The sequence below is a fragment of the Glandiceps talaboti genome, chromosome 2, assembly GCF_964340395.1.
Source record: "Glandiceps talaboti chromosome 2, keGlaTala1.1, whole genome shotgun sequence".
In the NCBI taxonomy this organism is placed as follows: domain Eukaryota; kingdom Metazoa; phylum Hemichordata; class Enteropneusta; family Spengelidae; genus Glandiceps; species Glandiceps talaboti.
The window spans coordinates 21,141,322-21,160,276 of NC_135550.1; the positions used below are offsets into that span (position 1 = coordinate 21,141,322).

At 36.0% G+C, this 18,955-nt stretch overlaps 4 protein-coding genes across 4 annotated transcripts; 1 reads left to right on the top strand and 3 right to left on the bottom strand.

Annotated features, from left to right (window-relative positions):
• Positions 1–6,350, bottom strand: LOC144450815 (uncharacterized). Its single transcript, XM_078141554.1, has 6 exons — positions 6,202–6,350; positions 5,343–5,390; positions 2,566–2,654; positions 1,835–2,010; positions 1,368–1,485; positions 1–1,000 (listed from the first exon to the last, which is right to left on the bottom strand). Exons 1-6 carry the CDS (start codon positions 6,245–6,247, stop codon positions 881–883), a joined length of 597 nt encoding a protein of 198 aa, XP_077997680.1. The 5' UTR covers positions 6,248–6,350; the 3' UTR covers positions 1–880.
• Positions 6,351–9,505: 3,155 nt separating this feature from the next.
• On the bottom strand, positions 9,506–12,940 carry LOC144453657 (uncharacterized). The gene is made up of 4 exons (XM_078144984.1): positions 12,874–12,940; positions 11,593–11,799; positions 11,084–11,277; positions 9,506–10,608 (listed from the first exon to the last, which is right to left on the bottom strand). Exons 1-4 carry the CDS (start codon positions 12,937–12,939, stop codon positions 9,627–9,629), a joined length of 1,449 nt encoding a protein of 482 aa, XP_078001110.1. The 5' UTR covers position 12,940; the 3' UTR covers positions 9,506–9,626.
• Positions 12,941–13,621: 681 nt separating this feature from the next.
• Positions 13,622–15,491, top strand: LOC144453348 (putative glutathione-specific gamma-glutamylcyclotransferase 2). Its single transcript, XM_078144618.1, has 3 exons — positions 13,622–13,872; positions 14,598–14,633; positions 14,975–15,491. The coding sequence occupies exons 1-3, from the start codon at positions 13,738–13,740 to the stop codon at positions 15,359–15,361; spliced, it is 558 nt and encodes a 185-aa protein (XP_078000744.1). The 5' UTR covers positions 13,622–13,737; the 3' UTR covers positions 15,362–15,491.
• A 171-nt stretch (positions 15,492–15,662) lies between these two features.
• LOC144453593 (N-alpha-acetyltransferase 80-like) lies at positions 15,663–18,909 on the bottom strand. The gene is made up of 4 exons (XM_078144917.1): positions 18,732–18,909; positions 18,035–18,177; positions 17,468–17,646; positions 15,663–16,597 (listed from the first exon to the last, which is right to left on the bottom strand). The coding sequence occupies exons 1-4, from the start codon at positions 18,854–18,856 to the stop codon at positions 16,343–16,345; spliced, it is 702 nt and encodes a 233-aa protein (XP_078001043.1). The 5' UTR covers positions 18,857–18,909; the 3' UTR covers positions 15,663–16,342.
• Positions 18,910–18,955: the final 46 nt, after the last annotated feature.

Below are 18,955 nucleotides of genomic sequence, written 5' to 3' on the forward strand. Positions count from 1 at the left end.
TTCTAATGTATTTTATTGGTACCCAAAAGAATGTCAAAATGTCATATCTGTGAATACCTAGTCAAAACGTCAACAGTTGCATGATCGGTTTCAAGTTACCATTCGACGGTTCTGTTTGATGCAACCACACAGAAACCAATAGGAAACTGCATATGTTACACTTTATGATAGCAAGATTGAATGAATACTGTTTCTTGTCTAAATGAAATGAACGAACTTGCCACCATGCAGACATCAAATGAAAAACATTGGCGCCCGCATGTCTGCGTCTAGTTACAGTATGTTTACATTATTTATTTAATTCAGACAAAATGTAGCAAGCTGGCTATCCTGATGTAGAACATACGTGGTTGTATCCAGGTCCTGGTTGTATAAAAAAGCCGCTGAACGTTAACTTGAAACGGGCTGTATAACACAAGCATAAATATTGTTTAGAATACGGTACAGGTAAGGTCCCAAAGGCAAAGTTACAGATTAAAATGTTGGTGTCCATTTTTATAGAATTACTTGCATGGCATCTATAAATATAACAAATTAACTATATCCCAGCTTACAGTTTGTTTCCCTAACGCTAACAACTAAATCGTTAAACACGAAAAACAAATAACCAATATATCGTACAACTGAGAGATGTACGAAAAAAAATTATCCTTCAGATATCCCTTCAAATATAATTCTATCCATGTTTCGGTTGAGGCCGTGCCTTTTTCTGGTTTATCGAGATATTTTATTTACACCATTGTCACAGAGTTATATATAAGTTGAAGACTGTTTTTTTTGTCTATGTTGAGATACGATAGGATATTGGATAGAAATTTCTCCCTTCAAATTTGCTTTCCCAAAAAAATACATTACTGTCATCATCCGTACAAATAGTATACTACTGTGCAGGACCAGGGCTGAACCCAATCACGCAGCAAGCCATTCTTGACCCTGCATTACCAGTCGTTCTGCTGCCTTCGTTGTCTTCCAATCCGAGGTCATCCCGACCTTCGTGGATCTTTATAGTTAAAGAAAAGAAGTGATTTTTAATTCAATAACATCCAAATGGTGCAAACAAATGGTATTGTTCGTGTGAGACCCCTAGATAAACTTTAATGCAGTGATAAAATGTACCAAATATGTGCATCCTAAACGTATAAATTGACGAGTTAGATGATATGGATGGTGTTCTATCTGGGATAAAACCTTCACTGTCGGTGGAGTATAATTGTTATTACAGCAATCTTCTATCATCTACGTCATTTCAACAATGCATAATGTCCACAGTGTTAATTTTTGTGAACACTGGTAAACGCTGCCCGATATTAGGATTACAATTTTTAAATAAACTACGTGTTTGTTTTGAAAAATAAAGAATAACTAACCACGACAGCTCTCCCAAGGACGGGGTTTTCTCCAACGAGCTTCACGAGTCTGTCGTTGGTGGTTGTCCTGACTTTGCCTTCCGAATCTGTTATAACATTACCAAGATCCCCAACATGCCTGGAACATAAAGACCATCAATGCATGTTAGTATACTAGTATCAAAACACTGTCATATAACAGTTATATGTTTATTAATTTAGAGGTTGTCCGTGACTTCCAATCTCTTCTCACCATGAACAGCGATCTTGAGGATGAGATTCTGAGCCACGGATAGTCTCTATAGGCTACATGTTTCTTGTACATTTGACTTACCATAGACCCTCCACCAACAGTATATGGTGAAGGGTCTATGGTTTATGTTGTTGCACATCATTATCTTCAGGTAGAAAAACATAGTAAAGTTGTTTATATTCATTCAAACAATACTAATTTTGCATTAATATGGCAACTCAAAGTGGTTATGTACCTATTCGAGGCGTTTGGGGCTCCATGATCGACACCAAAGGGATTAAAGTGACCCCCGGTAGACTCACACCCACCACTAATGTCTCCAAATTCATGGACGTGGAAACCGTGACGGTGACCGCATTCAGCTTGAAAGCCACTTAGGTCGATGACTATTTCTGTATCTCCACCTGCCACCTTTACATTAAAAAAAATAGGAGATTAGCGTTAATTCAACGAGGCAAGGAAAAATGAGTAAATGGTATCTAAAATTATAGGTTGTAATATGAATAATGTTATACTTGAATCAAGGTTTCTCTTGATAACCTTTATTTAGATAAAGGTCACCGGGGCCTCTTTCTCTCATACTAAAGGGGAGAGAGAGAGAGAGAGAGAGAGAGAGAGAGAGAGAGAGAGAGAGAGAGAGAGAGAGAGAGAGAGAGAGAGAGAGAGAGAGAGAGAGAGAGAGAGAGAGAGAGAGAGAGAGAGAGAGAGAGAGAGGGAGGGAGAGAGAGAGAGAGAGAGAGAGAGAGAGAGAGAGAGAGAGAGAGAGAGAGAGAGAGAAGATGAGACTGTGAGACAGAGAGGGGTTAAGAGCGAGTGTGTGCGTGTGTATGTGTCTGCATTTGTCTCTATGTATGTTTTTTATTTCTTGGTGTCCCTGAGGACTGTATGGTCACCCTGCAATATTCATTTAATGAAATGTAGATGAAAAAGATACGTGTTGGACTAAGAATTGTAAGGTTTGCCCACCGATTGCTTAAAGGTAACTCGACCTGTAACCTCAGGACCATCATAATTCTTATTTGGCGCCATCTCACAGGTACCATAAATGTAGGAATCTAGAGGATAAATGTAGGGTGACGTGTTATTATAAGAAGAAACAAACAAGAAAGAAGGCTGTGTCATCAAGACCAAACAATACAACACTGTATATGGAATGTAATAAAGGCTATTACTGGTATATTAATATTGACCATGAACTCAAACTACTATACTATATAAAACAGGTACTTGAATATAGCTCTGTTTAGTGGTCTGAGAATATAGTCGTGTCATGAATTTGTTTGTGTTCAGACATGACGCTGTTTATACATGTCGCTCAACACCTAATTAAAGAAATGAATATCTTTAAGACAATATATACTAGCTAGAGACTTGTTAAGTTTTAGCATAGACACTGTCTATGGTTTTAGCGTCCTTTGTTATGTTCCAACATGAACATCGGAAACCAAGGACGCTAAAACATGAATATAAGATATCCATTTCTTTAACTATGTGTTCGGCGACATGACTTGTATAAACAGCGTCATGTCTGAATCCAAACACAGTAATTATAAATTGATAACATTGTTTTTATTCCTCCAAGGCTAGTCCCAAGCCGTATAAATGTGTTTATTCAATGAATCAACACAAAAGAATCCCAACAGAGTATTACAATTTACATTTCGTACCTCCTTTTCTTACCAAAGCAGATAACACAAGCCATATGTACAGTTCTTGTGAAGAAAAAGGAGTGATAATACTGCTATTGAAACATTTGGTGTTTACTTTTAAACATACAAAGAGAATCTAAGAATAGAATTCCTATTATCTTTCTGGACTACATTTTTATATTTATGTAAGCTTTTATTTATTTATTTATTTTTTTTTTCCAAATAATCCTTGCAGACAGCAGCCAAAAGGAGGTCGGAGCACCCACAGACGAGGAAGAAATTTCTTCCCTGTCTGCGGAACAACTAATCGTGCCTTTAGAAGATAAAGATACTACAACATAGAGAGATATCTACGCGCACATACTTTTAGAGAAAACAGGAAGTTGCTATCTGATCAATAAAATTCAGATTCCCGTAATACTGATCTAGAGTGGAAGATTCGTAATATCAAATGGTAAACTTTTCCAAATTGGGATCCTATATATATTTATATTGTTCTCGTACTGTACTGTACTGGTGTTACGGATGACAGAATACAACTTTTTAATATTTGTAAGTTTTGATGTTTTGCGAGGTCACCGTGAACTCTCAGCTGTCATGAATTAATACATAGAGAACAAATGTTTGCATTTCGCGAATAGCATTCTTCTAAGATGACAACACTGAAAGTTATTATAAGATCAACAGTGTCAAATAATGACTAATTACAGACAGTTGGGAGAATAATGGCGTGATCACATTGTTTAGCTAGTTTTCATATTTGTCAATATCATTTGCATTGAATTAAGGCGACGGCAACACTGCCGTTTTAGTCATTTATGGTGCTGATTATTTTATCACCCAATCATTTGAGTATTGTATATTTTGTGTTTATAAGAATTTAATGTTGAAATAAAGTTCGGATTCATTCTTTGCATGGGAAGAGACGGTCTGAGGCAAGAAGCTCCGTGGCTACTTCTAAATGATCCAGGTTAACCATGAACATTGTGTGTAGTCTGAGCTAATTCCGGCCTACAGTCCAAGTCGATCCCAAGTACGGAGTGGAGAGAGAGTAACATTGGAGGAGGGTCACGTTAACATTAGATTTTCCCCCCTATTTGTTACACTGGTATGGAACCAATTTAAAATGCAAAAGTTTAAATGAGGTCAATCCTAAAAGTGATACTATTTCATACAATTTTGACATTTTGATTATGTATATTTCTAGTGGGATTGACGAAGGGATTTAGGTTGTATTCGTTCTTCTTTGCATGGGTATTTGAGTATGACAAAAGACAAAAATAAAATGAAATTCATATAAATTATGTTTGTGATCGTCAACGTCTGTAGATACACCGATGGAAAAGTGCTTACTCATCTGTTGATTAAAATCTGGGTGTTTATGTCGATATGTACATCGGAGCCTGGGGTCTAGCACTACCAGCAGAATGTACGAGGCGACCAAAAATAACACGTTGTTACATACATGTGTTACGTACAAACGTTACCAAGAACAATTCACATTCAGTACACTTATATATATGAGATTCACGAATACAACCTTGAATTTACACGACCTTTTATCCATATGGTATTAGTCTATATGAACCACACCTTTGACCAATTGTTGAGTTTTAAAATCCATGGAACCTGCTATGAATGTTTTCCATTTTTGTGGTATAAATTGTAATTTGGTAGGTGGAAGTGTCGAGTATATAAAAAAGAATCTCTTTACCTCAGCCGGGTATTTGGTGGTGACATGTCGTATCACGTCTTGGCCTTGGAGTTGCCAAGAAATTAGAATTTGTCATAACATTGCAATTAAAAGATATTCCTGTTTGATTTGCACATTCTTATAAAAATGTAACCAGCTACTTTTTCCAACGTTCTTAGAGTCTGGAGGTTTTATAAGACGAACAAGAAGGGAAGCCCTGGTCTCTTTTGGGATCCATGCGAAAAGCAGGACGAGTGAAATAACCTCAACCCTTGCTTTCCTGTGTAGCTCTGTGTACTATCCAACAGGTAAATCATATCTGAAGGGGCCAGACACTGTGTTCTAACTTTGTGTTCTGTAAAATTAATGTACCACATAAAGAAAGGCAAAAACTTTCTTACCTTCTTCCGCAGAAACGGGATTACATTCTGTTAGTAGGACTGTAAATGCTGTAAAAAGATAAACGAATTTCAATTCCAAATCAATTATTTACCTTAGTTTATACGGGCACAACATATGTTTTTGTGTGTGTGGACTGTGGCATTTCGACATGTTTTAGTCAATATATATAAAGCATTGGTGAAAGATATTAAATTGATATCAACATACTGAAACGATATTATGAATCTACTATTTTCAATTACAGAGCATGTCTTGGCTGGCACTAACAAGGCACGCCGTTATTATTACCCATATATTATTTCATACGACGAAAGGACATTGTGTGCATATCACGTTGGAGACCCTTTCCAACGTCTATGGTAAATATTATGTATCAAATACTTGCTGTCTACATCATCAAATGAACATGTAATTTGACATATCCATTTGATACACTTCATTCTCTGTTCTTAGTTCGTTTCATGTTTGCACGTTGTCTACTCTCCCAAGCCATAACGTGAAACATGTTGTATGAATAAATAAAATAATGTACATTCATTACTCAAACATCAATTGATATTCTGTATATGATCTCTGTGTATGAGACAGGATACATAACATACTGGAATGTTTTTTTTCTATGTCTGCAATGCTGTAACAGAGAGGGTCCGAACATCAAAAGGAAGGTCTATAATCGTTTATAATGTAATGTAATGTTACAGATGACACTAATATTCGTGTCGGTCAAATGTCATAATATAAACTGCTATTTACAGCTGTCTTTTTATTACCATACACCACTAACATAAATGGTATGAAAATGGTGGTATGTAGAACATGAGCGTCATTTTGCTATTGGCAATATAGCATACAACTTACCCAAGCAATAAATGCTAAGTACAACAATGTCCGAGAGAGCAGCCATCGTTCCAGAATGATCGAAATGCCGAGTGATTAAGCCGCTGTTGATTTCTCCTATTTAAAAAACAGTTCACAGTGTACCGTACCATACTGCCATATTTAGTCACCCGGGGGGTGTCTAAGTTTAGATCATATTGTGTCCTCAAACAATGGCATAATTGCATTGGCTCATAGACACTGTTTAGTCTATGATTGGCTGAGGGCTTGGAACCGTCATGAGTGTTTTGATAGACAATGCACGTAAAGTATCAACTTCTTTTTTTAATACATAATAACATTACTCGACATATGGTCGAGGATATACCGGGCCCCCGGAATGTTACAAAATACCTGTTAGTATTATGTAATATTGTAACACGATGAACTCATATAAATATGTTATCATGTAACTATCCTTTTACAAAAAAATAAACTGATGATATCGCAGGTAACCACAAGTGAAAGTTATTTTCGGAACATCTATAATTAAGCGTCTGGTAATTTCGTTAAATGTACTAACTACATTCACGTAGAAAGATAAATTAACAGAAACAATAATGAACCGTGATGCCGTTAACTGAAAAGATGGAAACACATGTCTACGATTTTTTCAAGCAAATGTTCCCAAAATTACCTATCAATCATTCAATTGATTAATAGCACGGTTATAACCATACGAGCTCTTGTTCGAAATGTATGAATATGGATTGTCCAAATCGGATGCTTTTACTTACTCTATGAACAGTTTAGAGAAGACTTTTAGACGTTCCTGATATTGGAAAATCCAACTTCTTTGAGCTTACAGTTAAAGTGACAAAGCGTTTTGAACACCCAGGCGTTAACTCAGCGACTCAAGGGAGCCAGTAACGAACAACACCAATGAGGAAGTAAGTGAAGTTGCAGAGTTTCTACGGACTGAAATTAATGCCTTGAAAGCTTCACATGTAAGCGATAAATCACGTGGATAAATCTAACATTGATTCTTATAGTATAGTAAGAACCAATTCATCAACAACGCCGTTCGCGCAATACGCCTGATTCGAACGATTCTGCTATGATCTTTCAGATATGATTTTTTTCATTTTGTAAAAATTTCAGAAAAGGTGGCCACCATTACAGTGAATGCACATAAAGACAAAATTACCTATTCGAAAAACAATAGAAATACACGGCGTCCAAGAAAACAAACAAGCTCCCATGAACAGAAGAACTAAACAATAGATTCCGATGACATTAACACCTATTGCACAGATAGACAATTTGATTCAGGTTAGTTTAGGTATTCAGAAGGTGCATGCGTTAATTGCCTGAGACTGGCGCTCATCGCACTTGTTGTTCTGAAAGTCTTTGTCTATTATATATAAAGAACTCCAGACTGGCTGGATTGGAAATAAATAAATCATTCTATGAACATGTTTTCACAGCTTCTTGTAGTAAAGTACCCATTAACGGAATGGTGTTAACGATCGCTATAAAGCAATCAAACTTCATGTTGTTCGCTGACTCAAACAAAACCGTATTCAATGCAAGGACTTTTTAAAATCCAAAAAAGCTGTCACATAATACAATGAAATTCTGCACACCATTCTTATTTCATGAAAGTTTTGTTATACCTCCCAGTGCCGAACAAATTACAATGTAACCTTCCAAATAATTTGGTTGGCATTACTCAATCCAATTCGACGAATGCATCTCATCTAGGCATTCTTTCAGCACGTGTACTGACAAAAATGAATGAAAATCAAATCATGACCCCCCCCCCCCCCACCCCCGACAGACCAGTTCATATTCGGATTTTTCCAAACCTTGCCGAAGCGTTGTAAGTTTTATAATTTAGACAATAGCTTGAAATAAATTCTTTGTCTTCAAGCAAATACAGTGTTTATTTCCAGAAGAATTCATCGTGTCATTACTACAATCGTCGAGAACAACTTGAAGGAAATCGTACGAAGAACCAACCCGGTTCTAAAGTCTCAGTCATGGTGAAAAGTATAATATATTACACAAAACAGAAAGAGATTATCTTCTGTCAAAGGTGAATATAAACAACCGATCGGAATTACATGTAAAAGAAGACAATGACAAACAGGCTAGGGAATTATTGTTAGAAATACCTCAATATCTCAGAGAATGGGAAGTTATACACAATATCAAAACCTATTGGTAAAGCAAAGAACCTAAAGACCATTTTGAAATTATACCATCTGCGACACAAAAAAGATGTATTGAAATAAGTATAGTACACACTCCTCGTTTCGCAGGAAGTCATATGGGTTTCAGTAGAAGCATAGACCATAGGGTCTATGATATACATATAACTTCGTGTAAGGTCTATGCACAAAAGATGGAAATATAGGTAAATAAAGGCATCTAACCGCTTTCACCACATCAGATTTTAATCAGATTAGTTTGAGCATATACCCTACACGTTTGGGTCACAAAATCTGAAAAGTGTTTCCGTGTTCCCAATGCCAGAATATCGTGGTTACCAAGTGAATGGTTTGTTCCACTCTCACTACCTGAATTGTTGCCATATACTCATATAGATGACTCAAAGAAACTGTTGTAGCATTTTTTCAACACCGAATGATTGTACACCAAAGGACTTCTGCTTCTGTAAAGAGTTCCTGTCAAAATGTTGAATGATTGACATCTGAACACTTTATTGTTTTTGATTCAAAATACCAAGATATCTTGGTTACCAAGTGAATGATGGTTTGTTCCACTCACGCTACCTGAATTGTGACCATATAGGTGACTCAAAGAAACTGTTATTGTAGCATTTGTTTAACACCGAACATTTGTTCGCCAAGTTTTCCTGTGTCAATGTCATTGGTGGTTTTTTTATTCACAATGTCAGAGTATCTTGGCTCCCAAATGAATGATGGATTCTAGCTACCTGAATTTTACCACATAGGCAAGTCGAAGAAACTATGATGTTAGCATTTGACACCTGACAGAATGCTCCACAGACAAACATTGGAGTTTCAGAAATAAAACGTTTTGTCTGACCAACAAACCATGTTGTTGGTATTTTCAAAATATATGTTGATTATAGAAATTTTCTCTCCCCCCCCTCTCTCTCTCTCTCTCTCTCTCTCTCTCTCTCTCTCGTGAAATAATGTGGATAGCTTTTTCAAAAGTTCTATTCAATCCAAACCAATTCATTTTTTTTAATTACGTTGAGCATCACAAAATACATGCACAATCAATTACAAGCGAGAAATGTGATGGATAATGAACAGAAGAAAAGTTTATGGAAAAGATACCTTGTTGTATGGATTTTGACATTTCTGCCAAAAGGTCGATAAATTATACAAAGTGATTATGTGCAGAAACTAAATGTACAACTTTGAAAACGGATTGTTTCTCCCGATTGTATAGCTAGAGACAGATGACTGAGATTAGTCATCAGAGCTACTATATGTAAAGTCTGACAGATCTTCAATAACTGCATCTGACTCAAGGCTATAAGTGTCACTTGACATGTCCTCCTCACTCTCAGTTTCTGCATAACAATGAATGAGATGGTTCTCCATATAATTTGAATTTGATAAACACTGACCGCATGTACATTTTTTTTCGCATACATCACAACAACCATGGTGTACTTTCTTACTTTTCATGTTGGTGATATCATTCTCGGAAGCAAAGTTCTCTAATAACTTAATTCTTCTACATATTGTATCATTTATAATATACTTCTTAAGGTTTGGGCAAATGTCTCGCAACATTCTCCCATGATACAATAAAATTGCATGTGAAGGATTGTTGTCCCTCCCCACTCTACCTGACTCCTGGATATAGCTTTCTAAATCAAAAGAGGGACCATAGTGCATAACATGATGTGTATCTTTTATGTCAATTTCCATACCAAAAGCCGTTGTGCAAAAAAGTACACGTAACATTGACGCAGATTCCTTCTGTATTTCCCGCAAATGTGACTCTTGAACCATTGAGTCAGTCTCACTGTGATACATGCCAACATATTTGACAGAATCTGGGTATTCTTCTTTAAAATAATGAAATAACTTGGCAGTTGCATCAATAGAGGAACAGTAAACAATTGTCCGAGGGAAGGCTTCTTTTTCATCTCGCAATTTGTCTACCATCCAAAACAGAGTTGAAGGTATATCACACGGGATTTTCAGTACAGAGTACCTAATGTTCTCCTTATTTGGACAAACATTTATTACTTTGCAGTCATGAATTATCAGACTTTCCTTTATCTGTGACTGAAGGCTTTTAGATGCAGTAGCTGTTAATGCCAGGACTCGTACATCAGGGAAAAATGATCTCAGTTCACCAACATGTGAAAAATATTCATGAAATGCCTCTTCCTGTGCTCTGCGTCTACTTTTACCACAAAGGTTTGCTTTTTCACCCCTGAAAAAAAATATCATGTATTATTGACCAGAGTTTTTTTCATTAACATTTCTTACACTGAATCCAGCAAACTTTTCATACAGACCCTCTTGCTCAACACCAAATTGTACTGTATAACATAAATTTTACATTGAATATTTTACTGTGTGAATATCCCATAATATGAGATTGGACATATTAAAGCTCATAACGCATTGCTTCTATAAGAAAGTATAAGTTTGGAAGACAAACAATATAAGCGACATTATCACCCAAACATATGCAGGACTGCACTGGCACAAGCAGACATAAATATTGAAAATTGCACAAATTGATTATAAAGTGAAGTTTTTTATGCAGTATGGTAATTTTGATTGTAACACCATCACTCTCCCTACTGTCACTCTCTTCATCAACTTTGAGTTTGGTCAAGCAGTGGTATTGCATTTTTTAAGTGTCCTTCAGGCAGAAATAAATAATTATATTAAATACTCACCACTTTGGTATAGTATGCACTTCATCTATTACCAACAACACTATCTTGTCGCTATGCCTCTGAAGGGACTCAATTTTATGACGATTCTTTAAATAGTCCTCTGGTGATCCATACAAGTATGTTGGTAAATCGCTCCCATCAACATACTCACTAACAAAGCCTGCAGATTGTCCCAATGAAGTCATGGTTGCTATCTATAAAATACATAATATCGCTATATTAAATAAAAATCTACCTCAGTTCCTTGTGCACTGAATTTTGGTTCAACAGGCACACATTCTATAATTCATAAATACAAAGATATACTTGTACCTTTCAAATATTACTTGATTATTTTAAAGTGTCAACAGTATAGTTGGTGACCATGTATTTTCAAAGTTTCATAACAATTCTGTTTCTTGCAGCAAAGATTGCAAAATTGAAAATGAAAACAATATTATGTAGAACCAGAACACATTACAATTAGAAGGAAAGCATAGATCTGTCATAAGATTTAGTAAAAAATTTACCTGCTCCTTCATTAGCGAAACAAGCGGAGATACAATTAATACACTTCCAAATTTTGGCAACATATGGGGATACATTTGGTAAATCAATGACTTGCCAAAACCACTTGGAAGTATAGCAAAGACATCATGGCCGGAGAGTAGGGAAACTAGTCCATCTTTTTGGGCAGGTTTTAGGTCGTCTTCTCCTACTCCAAATTGTTCACAAACCTGTCGAAAGTAGAAAATACTGGTAATTTAGTATGTAGTTCTTCCTCCATGCAAAAAGATATTGAAATCAATCAAATTATAAACTAATGTCAACTTCAAGGATAGCTGTGGAAGTATACCCTAAGGGGTGTCGAAACCTGGTGGCCTATATTTCCAAAGCTACTTCAAGGCTAGTCTGGACTCCACAGTCTATATGATCAAACTCTCTTGATTAGCACACAAAGTTGTTCATCTATAAGGCCAAATAAAAAAAGTTGTTTGGTTCCGGTTACCCAACCCCACCTAGTTTTTCACGCCAACCCTAAAATTTTTTCATATATTTGAGAAAAATAATGATAAAATCATGAAAATCTTGAAGTCACACAAGAAATGGGCACAGGCCTGACATCAACTTTTAAAAAGACAATATAAAAATATTCTTCCAATCTGTAATGGCTGTATATCTGATAGGAAGAAATAAATAACACAGACCATTTGGAAAACCCGAACTAGACCCACTCATGAAAAAATTTTTTTAAAAAATCTACCTATCCCACCTATTTCAAAATTGAATGTAATCGGAACCACACAATTGTTTTTTTTTACGCCTAATCAATGAACCCCCCGCTGCTCTAGTGACCTAAACACTTATTAAAACAGTGTATAAGTAGCATCCTGTCGAGCTGACAAATATACCATATATTACATAACATAAATAAACACTAACTAAACTTTGAGCATAGACCCTCCACGTGGGTGGAGGGTCTATGCTTTGAGGGAGACGTGATGTTAATGACTGTGTAGGTAGCTGTGGATGAATTTTAAATTACATCTCACATTCTCAGGACTTGTACAGCAAATAGGTTTGAAAACTGTGAGTAAAGGTATAAATCGTAACGATACTGCTATACTTCAAGGCAAGACAAATACACAGTGAAAAACGTAAACAACTACTAGTTAGTTGAACTAGTGAACTAGCTACATCAGTCAACAGTACGACAACGTAGCGACAGAGTTCAATAAAAAAAAGAATAAACAAAATCAACATAGAACAAAAGAAATGCACTAATATGTAAGTGACGATACACAACTCACTTCAAAATTCCACTGTCGGTTTCCTATGTCCGTGATTTCCCTACGAGCTGAACTTGCAGATGCCATCTTACTTTGAGAACAGTTTGTGCGCATGCGTTCATGGCGGCACTCTCTGAATGAAGAATGAAGCGTACTGATTGGTTGTGAAAACCTTACAATATTGTTGTCTACAGCTACATGAGTTTAACCAGGATTTTTTCAAATAATTTGTTTTAACTTATTTCTTTGATTAATGTAATTGTCAAATACAGTCGCTGTAATATGGGCTGTAATGATATTACATGATATGAGACAGTCTTGTAAACAATAAATAGCATCTACATGTAAAATTAATTTTACGTATGACGTATGACCACTTTTTTTTTTAAATTGCAAAAAAATTAAATTACAATTAAATAAAAAAAAATTTTAAAAATGAAAACATATATATAAAAGCTAGTAATGTAAATAAAAAATCGTACAACTATATATAAAAATGGACATATAAAATAAAATTGTACAACTTATATTCAAATTCAAAATAGTTATTTTTGACCGACTCGGCTTGCCATACTGAACATTTTGCCGTATGCCACTATACGACTTAGTGTACAGTTGAGGGTCATTTGAAGATTAATTCACTAGTGAATGATATCATCAGTACAGAATCGCAAAGCTGGAGATGTATATCGAAGCCCGCCCCCTAGTGGTCGGAAGATGACATACTAGTATTTGTTCGTAAGCCAAAGGCAAAAGGTCACAATAGGGTCACAAAGTGTTCGACTCGCGACTGTCAGTGTCACCCCCGGTGTCACCACCCCACTGTGTATGGAAGAATATTCCGATCTGACGTTTTAATCTCCGCCGTACTTCGTAGTACGTACAATGTGGGTGTTTGGATACGGATCCCTGATCTGGAAAGTAGACTTTCCGATCACAAGGAGAGTTGTTGGTCATATAAATGGATTCAAGAGAAGATTTTGGCAGGGAAGCACAGACCACAGAGGAATTCCTGGAAAGGTATGTTTACATCTCTCACGAGCCTTAGCAGATTTAAATCTCCCTGTCTGCCTATCTGTCTGTGTGTAATACCCCTGTTTCAAAGTCATGAATATTAGTATATTGTAGCACAGTCAATATACTAGTATATGTAGTTGTTGGATGTATGGAAGTATATAACCCAAGCATCACTTTGTACCATGAGCTTAAAGTTAGTAACTCGGAGGAATCAGAATAAGTCCCTCCTTCTAATACTTCATCTGTATGCAAGACAAGCCCTTCATTACTCTATATGCAGAACAGAGATTAACAAATGCAGACATCTAGAGAATAATGATTTACAGTCGACATGTTTTGATATGGGCTGATGTGAAGCACCACCTCATAATGCTGAGTCATGGGGGATGGGGGGTGTTACACCAATACTCCCAGATATACAGTAATTTGCACCAACATTTGGCATACATTCTAATCAGCAAGTAACAATATGTTGCAAGAAGAAGAGAGGCAAACAATTAGTGTCTAGCATCTTGTCAAGCCCACTTGCTTTGATTATTAGTAGTCAGTTATGCTACAGTGCTATTGATGCAGTTTTGCTGGGACAGCAGCTTTTTGTGCTGGCTATTTTAGATGAATTCTAGACCAGTCCACTGTGAAGAGGTCCCTGGTCACAGCTACAGTATTTAGGCTTCAAATACTCTGTATTTTAAATATGTATATATTGACAATGATATTCTCTTTTACAGCCTGGAAGAGTTGTCACACTTGTAGAGGATAAAAAAGTGAGTCAGTCGCATAACTTTTACTACCAGTATTGGCACTACAAAATAGTACTTCTTGGTTTTATTTTAATCTTCATGACAGTATACAGACTTTTTAAGAATATGTTTGATCTTAAAAAAAAGTTGCTAAGTTGTATATGCTCAAAGACAAATGGATTGTTGTTCACATGCACTACAGGTACACATACACTACAGTTGTAATTTTGTACTTCGTGTTAATATCTGTTCAGGCTTTTCAGATGAAAAGAGAAAACACTTTTGGCAAACACCAACAAAAGTTTAACATTTTACATTTCGAGACATTGTGGTTTTAAGGTTTTCACATGGATTTTATTTTGTAGGAATGTGTATGGGGAGTAGCCTATGAGGTTCCAAGAGAAGAAATTGAACGTGTAAAAGACCACTTAGACTACAGAGAAAAGGGGGGTTACACCGCCACAACAGTGACATTCCATCCGAGTGAAAGCAGTGCAATTCAACCCTTCCCTGTTACCATTTATATAGGAACTGACAACAATCCCGAATATCTAGGGGACGCACCCCTAGATGATATTGCACATCAAATCTTTAAATCTGTTGGACCTAGTGGCAAAAACACTGAATATCTATTTGAACTAGCAGAAGCATTCAGGGAAAATTTCCCAGGTGTTCAGGATTCACATCTGTTTGAATTAGAACAAAGAGTTAAAATGTTATGTGATTCTGAAAAGACAACAACGTATATATGAAGACTTGGAAATTGTCTAATTAAATGTAGCATTTTGTGATTGTTATAAAAAGAAAAATAACATTCAGTTACTAATTTACATTTTGTCAATGCTGAGGTTTATTTGCCATGCCTTGATGTTTTAATTCAATATTTCATGACTAATAAAACTTATTTATTGATTGCAAAATGTTGTTATTGTGTTAAATAAATACTAAGAATTCACCATACCGTATTTTATAGGAAACAAGACGCTGATGTGATTGTTGTGTATACTTTTGTTTATGGATATAACTTGTTCTGACAAGTGGATAATGTCAGTGGTAGATGCATGTGGTTAAACATATACAGCTTATGAGCAATTAGAAAGTTGGTCATTTTTCACAGGATTCTCCAAGCATTGAAAATGAAAACAGATGTGTATTTTTGAAAGGGTACCACAAATACAAAAGTTTCTGCCATAAAACACCATACTGATGTTAGTGATTGCTTTGGTATTTAGATGAACGGGAAACGCCACTCCAGGAAATAAAGGCATTTTCATAAACTTTGAATTCTTGAGTCTTTTAATGATTTTACATCACTTACATTATTAAAATCCAATTTCAGACAGAGACGCCAGTTTGGACTTGTGCTTCATTTCGGAATGTTTGCTGTGGGTCACATTGCCTCACAGGAGTCAGCACAAATACATACGTAATAGGTAAACAATGAATATTCATGACTCATAAGTGCTAAAATTCAGTGAAAATTCAGTGTAAATTCAATGAAAATAGCATGAATTTTCATGCCATGTATGGCAAAGTTATTTATTTCCATTCACATAATAAAACACATTACTTTGGGAGAGTTGATAAAAGTTACCATATTACAATTCATCATGTATTTATAAGGCACATTTGTGTGTCCTCTTAAAAAACGGCACGATTTGAAGCAACTGTAGCATCTTGATTTGTTTAACTTTTTCATCAAAAAGTCCCAAGCACACGTCGGTTTGTAAATTTCACTTTGCAACATCTTTCTTTAGCCAATATATAACTACTTGTGTAGATGGGTTGATGATTGGTAGAGGGGGTGGTGGTGGGGGAGGGGGAGGTGGCTGGGGTGTATTATCAGTAGAATTCAATGTCTGTAGATTAGTATTACTTTCTGGTTTGGCATCCCCACCACAAGATATTGACTTGGTTGGTGTACAGGAAGTCTTGCAAGATTGAACTGTCACGTCTCCTTTTGGCATACAAGTACACGTCTCCAGCATCTGTTGAATGAGATGAAAAGGTGTCATGCAGTAAAAACTGAAACATAGTGAACAACAATACAAATGAAATTGAAATGTCATTATTTTGGGATGGTTACTGGTGTCTGTTTTGGAATGCTTGATATCTAGTCTACCTCTAATCATACAACTGTTGTTGTTGTTGTTGTTGTTGTTGTTGTTGTTGTGTATCAGTGCATCAGTAATTATAATTGTTGTGGATTTTAGTGTTAAGTTTGAAGTTCATGTTTTGACCTAACCATAATGATTGCAACAAAAACGTGACTTTCTTTTTACAAAAGAATGACGACAGACATTACAACTTCTTTAAATCATCTACTGCAGCCTGGTAAATATGCTGTTATATTACATCATTAGCTGTCTTACCTCCTAGTCCTCATCCAAAGCTTGTCTTGATCATCGTGACCAAGCTTGTAATTGCACACTGAATATGTGCACCTAATAACCTGATTGGCTGCAGTGCAACCATGACAACAGACTATCAGTATGCGAATGAAGTCATCTTGTAAATGTATGCACAATACTGAGAAATTAATCCAGTTAAGTGTAAGCAATGTATAAATTAAGTGGACATGTGATTTACATGTAATGATGTAAATTTAGCATATTTGTGTTTGGTAACGGCTTTTGAGGGTGTGACTACCTGAATCAGCTGGTAATGGAAACAAGCTTACTTTGCACTTGAGGACTTGCTAGTGGGTCAAGTATGATAGCTAACAATGTAAATTAATACAACAACACAGTGAACAGGCCAAGTCATCTGACATAAAGATGACAATTTCAAAACCTGACGTTTATAGCCATTTTTGTATTCATTTATATAGCGAACCTGATGAACTGAAATTCACTTACCTGGGCTTGTAATGTATTGACAGCATCACAGTATATGTATCCGATGTGTTGATAGAAATCTTGTTTGTCATGTGTACATAGATATATGGTATCATACTGCATACCTTTAGAATGACTTTCTGTCATTTCCATTAACTTCCTACCAAGTCCCTGCCCTCTTCTATCCTTACTAATCACAACTGTAAGGAAATTTGCTCAAAATATTAACTTCTAATTTAATATTTATGGTCTATGATTGATAGCCCAATTATGTTTCTGTTTCTACTCAATACATCTAACCTAACAATGGGTGAGACAACGTTTTAAACGTTTTATGTAGGGTTATTGACCCATGTGTAGTGTATGATAACATCATTGTAAACATACAAGTTTTAGCATATACACCTCCTCCACAGCACTGACTACCATCTCCTGACTACATACATACTGTAAAGTAGTTAGACTGGTAACAGAAGTTCATTTTATCACCACCATGGTGGTGTAGCATCAACATTTGTCATTGAACTTGTGATCAAACTTTTGTAAGGGTTTTACTGTCTACACACTTCTAGTTTATAATTGTATTACCTGATTCAATTAATACTGCATTGCCCTGTCCTATCACCTTACACAGTCTGCTGTGCCCTACCAAAACTTCTCTGCCATCAGTTTTTTCCACCATCACCAAAGAATATGGCAATTCATCTTTAGATCTTTCCAGCATATTTAATCTGTAGAGGTATAAAAGAATTCAAAGGTATATTTTGTACCGTATTTGGGTTTTTTGATACTCCATCTGTGAACTGGATTAATACTGGTCATATTTTTACCCAAATATTGAAATAATCAGTCAGTTAAGTTTGATAATTTGTGTTTATTTGCGATTACTTGTGTTCATGCACCCACTTTGTTTGCAAATCCCTTCCTCGGTGTATGTACAATGACAAACTCTTTACACATTTCAGATTTTTGCCTTTTATTGAGTTATAAACACAGACTTAGGCTATGTTGTTTCATATGTTGTTTTTCAAGTAGAAAAATATTAAGTCTACATTAATTTCTCATCCATATGGCCACTCTGCTGGTTTTCAATCATTCCATGCCAAGGATTTCGTGCCTGGTTCTAAATCTCAAGTTGTGCCCAAAGGTCCACTTTAATAACTAAACTTTCTTCGACCAATGCCCATATCATTATCAATGCTATCATATGACTGAAAGGACTATTCTGCATCTGGCATTCTTGACATTGCTGGCCTGCATTGATCAACAGACTCGTATATTTTACCTTGCCGCTTTACTTCGATGCCATTCACTATTCAGTAGCTCTGCACAGTCTTCCATCAAGTCTGGTCTACTGTGTAGAGAATAAAGACCAAAATCTGACGCCATCGCTCCACTGAATACAGACATTCACATTCCCCACACAGTGTATGGGTCAGATCCTTGACTCGTTCATTTCCTAGATCCTACAAGTGCGCCCCCAGTCGAGAAATGGGCATCATTTAAAGG